Here is a 12,500-nt window from a genome sequence, read left to right as displayed (position 1 = left end):
CAAACAAAATGGGGGTACCCAGTTCAAATATGACTATTTTGGGGGGTCACGGCCTGAAAAGGTTGAGAACCACTGCTTTATCATATACCTCCCCCCCATTGCCCTGTGCCTCGTCATACATGCACACAACCCCAAAACATGTATATATATATAGTAGTGCTATCGTAGTAGTGTGTTTGATTTATTGATTGATTGAATACTTTATTAGCAGTTTGCAAAAAAAAACACAGGAAAGTACAGTTCAATACAAGATCTGCTAAGAGGATTTTAAACCCAAGAAAGCCTATAGATAGTTTCCATTGGGGTCCATCCGAAACATTTAATGACAGGCAAATATACACTACCATCTTTATCAAAACATTACCAATTAGAGTATGACGTTTATTTGGATTTAATAAGGGACCAAGCTATATTTATACATATATAATTGTTCAATTATTTATCAGGGGGGAAAAAATGGAGAATGATGTATTCAATAATATTCCTAAAACATCACAACCAGCAACCCTTAAACAGCTCCATTAACTTATTGTACATGAACCTAAAATATCGTCTACCATAAGCATCCATAATCCCACAGACCTCCCCCATCGGTAAAGGTCTCCTGGCCTCCCAGACAGAAAGGTAATTACATCATCTGTATCCTATGGCATTTTATCATCAGTCTACCTTAAATGGCAACCCCCACCTTCCTTATTGGTTTATATCACTGATGTGCGCGCACACACACACACACACACACACACACACACACACACACACACTATACAAACGCAAAAAGAACAGTGTATGGACACGATTATGAAAGGTATAGCCAGGGGGGGCTAACGACGTTAGCATCGCTGGGTCAGGACCCATTGTAGCATACCGGCAGTGACAGATAGTGCGCTAACCATGTTAGCATTGTCATGCTAGTCTCGTTACGGGCGGTATAGACTGTGAAAGATGTGCCGGCGCGCGCTAACGATGTTAGCTACCATGTTTATGGGGGCATTGGTGAAAAAGAGCCAGACAATAACGAAAGATGTAGATCAGATGGGTTGTTAGTGTGTGCGGCGGAAACAATACAGGAGATTATGGGAGCATTTTGGTTCCGTCTTGTGTACTCTCGGAGTTAAATGAACACTATGGATTGTTACTGTGCAGTGTGTGTGTGTATGGCTAGCGTCTAAAGCTGGGCTAAAAATAACTCAGAAAGTCGGATGATGAATAGCTCTGTCTGTTTATTACTCTGTCTCTGATGCAGTTATATACCGTCTGATTTATAGTATAGTCGCGCGCCTGTGTCTCGCGCCGAAAACAGGCGATCTACAAGCTCACATAGAGCTTGTAGATCGGTTGTTTTCGGTTCGCGAGACGTGATGCGCGACTAACCGAATCAGGCTTCATTTCAATCACCGTCTTTCCATGTATCTCTCTCTCTACCCTTTCTCCCTGTCTTTCACCGGCCCTCTCTCTCTCTCCGTCTCGATGGACAAAGGGAGAGATGAGAAGAGGTAGAAAGGTAGTGGGAAGATGGAGGGATGAAGAGGGAGGTGGGGTGGGTGGGTGGAGGGGTCGAGGGGGGGGGGGCTAATTCCCTGTTTCTCTCTGTCATTCCAAGGGCTAGGGATGGAGGTGTGTTATCAATCTTTCGTCATGGCGACATAATAAAGGAGCTGCATTTTTCTCCCCCCCCCACCCCCACACACACACACACACACCACCTTTATTCTTCGTCCTTCGGGGTGTTAAATTTAAACTGGCCTCCATCGGCGAGACGGGTGGGGGTGAGAGAGACAAGTGGGGTAAGAGAGAGGGCAGATTGCGATGGAGAGAAAGACAGAAAGAAAGGATGGAAGAGAGAGAGTCAACAGTCGAGAGAACGCACACACGCACACACACACACACACACACACACACACACACACACACACACACACACACACACACACACACACACAAAACTGTGTCCCCACACCAACATTGAGTGAATGTTGTACACATCCAGTTTGACACCAGGCACAATGTCATGAAACTCATAAAAGTAGAGAACCTGAAAACAACGCTCACAGCACTATACACTGTATGTACTGTATGTACTGCAGTACTGTATGTACCAGGGTTTCCGTTAGCCGGTATTTACCGGCCATTGAGCGATAACATTTTTAATTGGCCGTTAATTATAAACAAAACCGGCCACCGTGGCCAATTGGGAAAATGCTGTTATTAGGCTATTTTATCATTAAGCCTATTATTATTATTATTTGGATAAAGTAACACAACATTGCATGATTGCAATACTTCGTTTACAACCATTAAAACCATCATAATGGTTTAATTCCCGACAGCCTGCTGCTGCTGCTCTCTGATAGATCAGCCTATTCGTCGTACGATGGCGTCGCACGTTGAAAACATCAGATCTACAAGCTCACAAACACATTTTAGTCGACTAAATCAACTGTAGATTTAGTCAACTTTAGTCGACTAAAACTAGACCAACAGTAAAACATTTCAAATGACTAAAATATAGTAATATATAGTAAAACTAAATGGAATTTGATTCAAAAGACTATGACTAAAACGTAGTCAAACATTTCTGTCAAAATCAACACTAGTGCCCAGACAGGTCGCTGTGCTTTTTGCATCGTCAAGAGGTGGTGGTGTGTTCCTGCAGGACAGCTTAGGTCACAGATTGTTAGAGGATGCTGTCTGAAGGACAAGCTAGCTTTATTTACTGCTGCTGCATGACACTGTGTGTGTGTGTGTGTGTGTGTGTGTGTGTGTGTGTGTGTGTGTGTGTGTGTGTGTGTGTGTGTGTGTGTGTGTGTGTGTGTGTGTGTGTGTGTGTCTGTGTGTGATATGTAGCCTTTAATAAATATCAGGTTGCCAGTCATAAAGTGGGCAACACTTCATCTGGTCCTCCAAGGTCATGTCACTGTGGCCTGGACCAATAAAGCCTTATTGAAGACCACAGTTCCTAACTCTGTGTGCGCGTGTGCGTGTGCGTGTGCGCGTGCGCGTGTGTGTGTGTGTGTGTGTGTGCGCGCGCGTGGGTGCGTACATGTTTGTATATGCATGTGAAGACAATCTACAATTCAGACATCTAGCAGACGCTTTTATCCAGAGTAATTTATTTAAGTGTCAGAGTAAATGGCATGATCCCTGGTTAATAAACCCAAGAGTAAATAGTCACATAAGTAGAGTGCATACTATTCAGGGTTGCTAACTATCAATTATTTTCTTAGTGATTATCCCATTTTTACATATATCAGCAAATCGTTTAACGTTTTTTTATACTTCGGTGTCATGCAACAATAGTGAAAATTGCCGATCTATCAGAAACATTTACAATTATTTGCATTTTATTATTTTAAATTATGGATAACTTTTCATAATCTATTAAATTGATTAGTTAAATTAACTGTTGCACCCATAAAACAACGAAGTGCTACAAATTAACTAGGCTAGCAGGTGAACATCAAACCCACTGTATCCAAACAGCATGCTATATCTAAATAGCATTCTTAGCATTTGTGGTCAAGCAAACAATCAATCTACGTCAGGGGTCTTCAATAGGGGGTCCGGGACCCCAAGGGGGTCCTAAACGTTACTACAGGGGGGCAGCCAAATCTTTGTGTGGTGGGGAACATTAACCAAAAATAGCAGACCTACAAAGGCTGCTGCTATGCCCTTGATTGTCTACCTTGGTCATCACCAGTGCTTTGAATTGACTGTGGGCAGCAACAAGAAGCAGTGAATTTATGTGTGCGTGCGTGCGTGCGTGCCTATGTGTGTGTTAGTATACTTTATAGGTCTGCGTGTGTGTGGGTGCGTGACAGTGTTATTGATAAAGGCCAGAGGGGCAGGACTTCATTATTTATAACTAATTTCTACACTTGCTGCTTTTTATGTGGGTTTTCGTGAACATGCCACCATCAAAACACACACATACTGCTCGCACGCACACACTCACACACACACACACACACACACACACACACACACACACACACACACACACACACACACACACAGTATGTAAACCATGCAGTACTAGAGGTCCTTTTAGGATATAACACCAGCAATACTAGGGGCCGCAGTAAACGCGCGCGCGCTCGGACACACACCATACATTAACCACTTCAGCCCTATTTTTTACGTAGGCTATTTGAAAATAGCCAATCTATAAGTTCACAACACGTTGCGATGTGACGTACTTTTACTCAAGTAACATATTGAACAGCCTTTTACTTGTAACTGAGTATTATGGTATTGCTACTTTTACTTAAGTAAAATGTCCGAGTACTTCTTCCACCACTGGTACACACACGTGCCATTCTGGTAACCAGGACGTGTGCCCGGACAACGCCAGGGAAGGGTTTTCCTTCTTATTCCTCTTGGCGGCCATCTTTGCTGACAGACATGTCTGGAACCTACACTAAATGAATGAAGTGGTATTGACAAAGCATCAGTGGGCCATAATGAGTTGTTAGTTAAGGTAATCAACATGTCACATTAACAGCAGACCGGGCTGGACATTACAGACAACGTGGGGGAAAGCAGGACGGTATATGTTCAGTATAGCAGTAATTATTTGAGTGGATAACGTGTTTTGGGAGAAGAGGGGATTTTACTGAGGTTACTTGTTTTCCCCGTTACTTAGGCTTGTTTTTTCTTGACCACGATGTTAACATTTTGATACCAGGTTATTTAGTACTTGGTTCTAAAATTGGGGTCCTTGGGGGGGTAACAAGGGGTACCCAGCAAAATGTGTTAATATAGCATCACAATCATTTTAACCACTTTAGCCTTATTTTATACTTTGGCTATTCAGAAATAGCAGATCTACAAGCTCATAGCGCGGCACTCGGTGCCGCGCTATGAGCTTGTAGAGCTGCTATTTTTGAAAAATCCCTGGCACAAAATATTATTTAGATGGGGGGGGGGGGGGGGGGGGGGTCCCGCAGCAAATACATATCATTTCGGAGGTCCTTGACATGAAAACGTTTGAGAACCACCGATTCAGTCAGATGCTAGGTTCATTGTTTACCTGGTATCCTATAGTTTCATTACAGATTATTATTTTGTTAGTAATTGTTTTAGACTGACGCTGGGTTCTTGGTTTACTTGTGATCCTATACTGTAGTTTACTGAGGCACTACACTGTCTCTCTGCATTTGATGTTTGATCTCTGTTCACCCATCCTTCCATCTATCCATCCCTCTGTTCACCCATCCATCCATCAAACAAACATTAAAAAAATAAATTACACACACACACACGTGCACATATAAAATGGTTTTAGTGATGGCCCTTTACGGTCACCTGTAATTGTGTAATTCAGCTTTTATTAAGCAATAAGTGTTTTTAAAGGGATGGGCTGCTAGTGTGTGAGGTCAATAACATAATATGTTTTAAAGGGATGACTTCCACTTCACAGAATCAATTACAGCCTCACCTGGTGTCATACAAGGTCCAGCTATAACAGCTCGGCTTTATGGTGTGCGAACGTGTGTGTGTGTGTGTGTGTGTGTGTGCGTGTGTGTGTGTGTGTGTGTGTGTGTGTGTGTGTGTGTGTGTGTGTGTGTGTGTGTGTGTGTGTGTGTGTGTGTGTACTTGTATTACTACTAGAGGTTCAGGCCGCTACGCAGCCCTCACACCTACGTCGCCTATCTGTCAGTCCTTGTCCCTTTTATGGGACAATATATTTTATATAATTATAAAAACACCGGTCCTCCCTTAAACCATTAAGACCTGAGATTCTACAAATGTCTTCTAAATCCTAACAGTTTTTTGAAAAAACATGTGTTTCTATATCATCAGTGGTTCTCAAACTTTTTCATGTCAAGGACCCCCAAAATGATATGTATTTGGCCGCGGACCCCATCTCAAAATATTATATTGAGTTTATTTGCTATATATATATTTTTTTTAGTTTCACCATAGTCAACAAACCAAGCACTAATACTGTAGCAATAATCATGTCCCAACTACACAATTCATGTTTATCTATTTCCTCTTTTCACAGGCACACAACACATGTGATTGACAGGAGCCTGAGCCAATTAAAATGATTGTTATTGATGTGTGTGTGAGCACGCGCGCGCGTGTGTGTGTGTGTGTGTGTGTGTGTGTGTGTGTGTGTGTGTGAGTGTTGTTGTATACAGTATATGGGTGGTTGCACTCCTCTGTGTTTGTGTGTGTGTTCACACATGTACGTGTGTGTGTGTGTGTGTGTGTGTGTGTGTGTGTGTGTGTGTGTGTGTGTGTGTGTGTGTGTGTGTGTGTGTGTGTGTGCATGCACGCATGTGTGTGTCCACTGTGCCTGGCCAGTAAACTCAGGTGAGCTGCCCACCGTGTCTAGATGGCCGGCTATAAGGGGCATCACGCTCCACAGCCTATCAGTGTGTCCACAGGCTCTGTCACCGGGCGGATTCCCCCCAGAGGCAGCCAATCAGAGCTCCGGAGGAGAATGGCTACTTAGTGCAGCTTTGATGCCCACCAAGGTACAATGCCCTTGGCACAGCATGGGCACGGATAAGCCACTGTGTGTGTGTGTGTGTGTGTGTGTGTGTGTGTGTGTGTGTGTGTGTGTGTGTGTGTGTGTGTGTGTGTGTGTGTGTGTGTGTGCTCCAGCACCAAGCTCCTTAAGGTGACAAGCTTGGGTGTTGAAAATCAATCCTATCTCTGTGGCAAATTAATCCAACAGTGAAGTTCCCGCACAGTTAAAATACTGGGTGTTCATTTGACCCTGACGGTGTACAGATGGATAAATGAACACTGAGGATTTTACAGTGTGCACCCTGCTTCCAAAACTACAGTCTAACACCAAGAGATGGAGGGTGGGTCGGGACTCATTTTCATGGGTCGTGAGTATATAGACCTTTTTGAAAAATAATATTTCCAAAAATGTAAAATCAAATAAAAAATCAAAATAAATTCATAAAATCACATTCCTTCTTTTTTTTCCGTGACAATAGCAGATCTACAAGTTCATATCATGACGCTTAGTGAGCTTGAGACCCAAATGTCTCGTATGGGTCTCGAACTACAACGTTTTGGAACCACTGCTCTAACCCAGACATCCTGTGTGTCTTCATGGTCTGTGTGTGTGTGTGTGTGTGTGTGTGTGTGTGTGTGTGTGTGTGTGTGTGTGTGTGTGTGTGTGTGTGTGTGTGTGTGTGTGTGTGTGTGTGTGTGTGTGTGTGTGTGTGTGTGCTGCATGTGTGAGTTTCATACAAATTAAAGCACAGGCTCCCAAACTTTTTAGCTCAAGACCCAAAAGAGAAATGTGTTGTCTCCCTGGGACCCATACTAGTGAAAATAACAGATCTGCAACAGCTAGATCGGGTATTTAAGCTAAGGTTTTTTTTTTCTGATTTATGGAATTTCTTTGAGTAGTTTTTTTATTCATGAAATTATATTCAAAAAGTGTGTGTTTTTTTGTGTGAAAAACTTAAGGGATATTTACTTGTGACACCCATAAGAATCGGTCATCAGTGTTTGGGAAACAGTGAATTAAAGCTATTAAATCTGCCCATACAATAAATAGATTTCTCTTTTTCCTTTCGGGACACAATAAGAATGGACTCAAAAGAATCAATTTTACACTCTCAGATCATGTGTGTGTGTGTGTGTGTGTGTGTGTGTGTGTGTGTGTGTGTGTGTGTGTGTGTGTGTGTGTGTGTGTGTGTGTGTGTGTGTGTGTGTGTGTGTGTGTGTGTGTGTGCGCGCGAGTGCGTGCGTGTGTATTTTGCTTGCACTCACATGTGTGCCTGGCCAGAGAGTAGTTGGACGCGGTTCCGCTGGACAGACCAAAGCCCTCGGGTGCCTGTCCGCCGGTTCGAGCCCGAGCCGGCCCCTTCGGCGGCTCGATCTCCGCGCCGAACTCCGCCCCGATCACGCCGAGCAGCACGATGGCCGTGGCCTGCTTCCTGCGCTCCTCGTACGAGTTGGAGATCTTCTTGGCGTTGGGGGGGAGGTTGGACAGACAGCCTGGAATAGTGAGACAATCATTGGTTCATCATCTGATACAGCGGTTCTTAACCCTTTAAGACCTGGAACTGTGTCACTTTTAGATTTGAGCTAAAACGCATTATTTTACACTATTGAAAAATAGCAGATATACAAGCTCATAGCGCGGCACCGAGTGCCGCGCTATGAGCTTGTAGATCTGCTATTTTTGAAAATTCGTGAAAATGTGTGCAAATCTTTGAATTTATATATTTTTAAAGCGAACATTTTTAACTCAAATCTTTGCTTCTGGGGGTCCCTGGAACAAAATATTTTGATGGGGGTCCGCGGCCAAATACATATAATTTTGGGGGTCCTTGACATGAAAAAGATTGAGCACCACTGATATAGAAACACACGTTTTTCAGAAAACTGTTGGGATTTAGGAGACATGTAGAATCGGCTTCAGGTCTCAATGGGTTAAACTGGGGGTCGGGGCCCCCAGGGGGGGGGGGGGGGTCCCCCAAAAAATGATTAGCTTAATGAGCAACATTATTTCTCACTCAACAGTAAACAAACCAAGTACGCACCAGCTGTGTACTTGGAAATTGAGTGAGTTTTCTGCAAAAAATAGCGAAAGTAAAAGATCTACAAGCTAAAACCACAGTGCGTTCGAGCTTGTAGATCTACTACTTTTGATGCTTTTGTGTGACTGTGTAGTATCATCAATCAATCAGATTTTATTGATATAACACATTTCACACAGCAAGTGCAACCCAATGCGCTTCACAGATCCCCAAAAAATACAAAAAAAGCATTTTAAAAACATTATTGAACGGAAAAATTACAATCAATGTTGAAAGAAAACACAAAGGGGAAAAGAAAATGTAATACAAATAGAAATAAAAAAGGAGTAATGCTAAAACCTAGGTAAAGGCAATGCTAAAAACAGGCAGGTTGTTCCACTTTGTAGGACATTAAGACCGGGAGTAGCTGAAGGCTGCTATGCTAGTATGATAAAGTAGGGCATTACTTTACAGAAAAAGTTAGAATGTGGAGATAAGGAGGTTTCTTGCCCAACAGCAGCGACGTTATACTGTAAGATCTGCTATTTTCACAATTTGTCGCAAAGGGGCTTAAGTGGTCAAAACACCAGTGGAACGTTTTTCAGTCGAGTCTAAAAAAAAAACCTCCTCTAAAAGCGGTTGTATTTTCCCTGTCAAGCGGTGCGTGGAGGGAGACGTGCTTTCATTCAGCCTCCATTCAGACTGAATGGTGTTAGAAACAGCAGGCGGCCTCAACGGACTGCTTCTCTCCAATACACCACGCAACAAATGAACAGGCACACTTCTATTGTCACCGTTATTACTTATTAGTTACACCACACACACACACACACACACGCACACACACACACACGCGCACGCGCACACACTTACTCGCAAGCGCACGCGCAAGCACACGCACACGCACACACACACACACACACACACACACACACACACACAAGTAGGCACACTTCATATTGTACTGGTTAACTCATTAAGGCCTGAGGTTCCGATTCTACAGTTAAAAAAAACAACTTTGTTTTATGCTTTATCAGTGGTTCTCAAACTTTTCCATGTCAAGGACCACCCAAAATTATTTGTATTTGGCTGCGGACCCCCATCTGAAAATATGTTGTTCCAGTGCCCCCATAAGGAATGATTTGAGTTACAAATGTTTGCTTTAAAAACATATATATTCAAGGATTTGCACACATTTCACAATTTTTCAAAAATAGAAGATCTACAAGCTTGTAGATCTGCTATTTTCTAATATCCAAGGTATAAAATAATGGTTTGAGTGGTTACACAGATGCGTTCCCGGTTCTAATGGGTTAAAGCCATTAGTCACAGCACACACACACACACACACACACACACACACACACACACACACACACACACACACACACACACACACACACACACACACACACACACACACACACACACACACACACACACACACACACACACACACACACACACACACACACAGGCTCTGTCAGGGTCATGTTCAAAGAGCACTGGGTGCATTCAGCCACATGCAACAGTGGGAACCCTTTTGTTATGAGAGAGAGAGAGAGAGAGAGAGAGGGGGGGGGTTCTGAAGTAACAGGCGTGCTGCTCTATTGTCCCAAAAGAGGACCCCCAAAATGTTTAGTGTGTGAGTGTGTGTGTGTGTGTGTGTGTGTGTGTGTGTGTGTGTGTGTGTGTGTGTGTGTGTGATGCCTACAATGAGGCTTTCTAAGACACTCAGTAGGAGAGATGAGAGTTCTGTATTTAAACTATAGGCTCAAGGGCCCAATAAAGGCTACACACACAACGTGTGTAAAAAGGCGTGTGTATTTTAGTGTGTATAGGTGTATCATTCTGCAGGTGTTAAGTTGCGGGGTCCGATGGCACAAGCACCGAGGCACGCACGCACACGCACACACACACACAGTGACACGCACCAGCTGTGACCTAGTCAATTGAGTGCGTTGTGAGCTTGCAGATCTGCCATTTTTCCACAGTTTTTTTGCACAACACGGCTCTGCAGCCAAGTGTACATAACCCATTCAATCCGGGAACGCATCTGTCATTTTAGATTTCTTTGGCTATTCAAAAATAGCAGATATACAAGCTCATACCGTGGCACAGAGTGCCGCGCTATGAGCTTGTAGATCTGCTATTTTTTGAAAAATCGTGAAAATGTGTGCACGTCTTTGAATAGATATATTTTTTAAACCGAAAATGTGTAAACTATTTTCATCCAGGGACCTCCAGGAGCAAAGCTTTTAGTTAAAAATGTTGTTTAAAAAAATACTATAGCTATTCAAAGATTTGCACAAAATGTTTTTATCCAAAGCACTTACATAGATTGTGCATTACATTCACACATTCATACACCGATGGCGGAGGAAACCATGCAAGGCACCAACCTGCTCATCGGGAGCAATTAGGGGTTCAGAGTCTTGCTCAAGGACACTTCCGACACTAAAGGGGGGGGGGGGGGGGGGCATGCTACCATTTTCAGTGATCACCCTCTCACCGCGGTGGTTTGAAAACTACAACATGGCGTCACTGAGCCGCGGTGATAAGCGACTCACCGCTCACCTCAACACATCTCTCTGTTTTTACTAACCAAAATCACTGGACTATGAGCGCAGAGTATCCAAACCACACAAACAAACACAAACAGTGATAGGGTGACCACCTCATTTGGTAGCATGCAGGGGCCTTAACTCTTCTGGGGGAGCCCGGGATCGAACTGGGAACCTCACGGTTACCATCCGGCCGCTCGACCGGCCACTCTACCCCTGAGCCACTGCCGCGCCATACATACTGTATGCGTTTTCCACCCGACAGTAACGATGTACTGTAGGTACATGAGGTATGTGCACTGACTGTCTGAGGTACCAGGCATCCCGTCATTCAATCTATAGTTTTTTTTTATATAATGTCTGAACCCCTCCATAGATACTATACCTATATTTATTTCCATGCTATATTTCCATTTTATTTAATGGGATTGCTAAAAGCAAGCTGTCATTTGGGAGAAAGCCCAGCGGCCAGGCCAGATAAATGGATTACGGATGGCATCCAGCCCCCTGCCCCCCCAGACCCCCCGCTCCCCCCAGGCCAAACTGGGCCAGTAGATAACAGAATTAGAAATAGAGTCCCCATCCAGAATCCCTAAAAAGTTCAGATCTACAAGAGGGAGGGAGGGAGGGAGAAAAGACAGAGAGGAAGAGCACGGGACCCCAAACCCACCCCCCTACAAGCTATTAGGCTTGTAGATCAGCTATTTCTGGCATATTTGGTGTAGACTAGAGGGGGAAAAAGGAGGGGACCAAGTATAGACCATGTAAAGTATACAGGGGTGACTGAAATTGTAGATCAGCTATTTTCGGTTAAGAAGTTTAGTATAGAGGGGAAAAATAAGCAAACCAAGTTCAGAGCCAAACGTTATTTACAAGTATTGAAAAAAAACATTACATTGATGATACACTGATGATAGTTTTGTTTATGAAGTCGTCTATGAAAACTATGAAAACTATGAAAACGTGTTATCTGCAACACAATGTTATACAATATGCAGTGGGGGGAGGGGGTTCCATGCTTCATCTCTCTCTCAGCTAAGGGGGTCATTGGACTGAAAAACGTTGAAAACCTAGTTTTAGAGAGCCGCACTTGAGTTACAACAGTACCGCTTTATCCATTAAGACCGGGAACGCATCTGTGTCATTTTAAGATTTCTTTGGCTATTAAAAAATAACAGATATACAAGCTCATAGCGTGGCATCGACTGCCGTGCTATGAGCTTGAAGATCTGCTATTTTTCTTAACAAATTGTGGGATTTTTTTGCAAATCTTTGAATATATATAATATATGTTTTTAAGCTAAATTTTTTAGCATTTTTTAACTCTGATCTGTGCTTCTGGGGGGTCCCTGGAACAACATATTTTGAGATGGAGGTCCGCAGCCAAATACATATCATTTTGATGGTCCTTGACATGGAAAAGTTGGAGCACCAC

At 43.3% G+C, this 12,500-nt stretch overlaps 1 protein-coding gene and 1 long non-coding RNA gene across 2 annotated transcripts in view; both read right to left on the bottom strand.

Annotated features, from left to right (window-relative positions):
• The window catches only part of LOC311037530, a 439,052-nt gene that overhangs the window by 26,320 nt on the left and 400,232 nt on the right, over positions 1-12,500 (bottom strand). The gene's annotated exons all lie outside the window — the stretch shown is intronic.
• The window catches only part of wdr7 (WD repeat domain 7), a 165,434-nt gene that overhangs the window by 23,786 nt on the left and 129,148 nt on the right, over positions 1-12,500 (bottom strand). The window contains exon 23 of the mRNA XM_084046715.1: positions 7,750-7,977. Within this exon, the coding sequence (XP_083902841.1) occupies positions 7,750-7,977 (228 nt within the window). The remainder of the gene's footprint in view (positions 1-7,749; positions 7,978-12,500) is intronic.

This window comes from Gymnoscopelus microlampas (genome assembly GCF_963454915.1).
Source record: "Gymnoscopelus microlampas genome assembly, chromosome: 21".
Lineage (NCBI taxonomy): Eukaryota > Metazoa > Chordata > Actinopteri > Myctophiformes > Myctophidae > Gymnoscopelus > Gymnoscopelus microlampas.
Note: the sequence above shows the minus strand (reverse complement) of the source record. Positions and strands in the feature narration are given on the sequence as shown.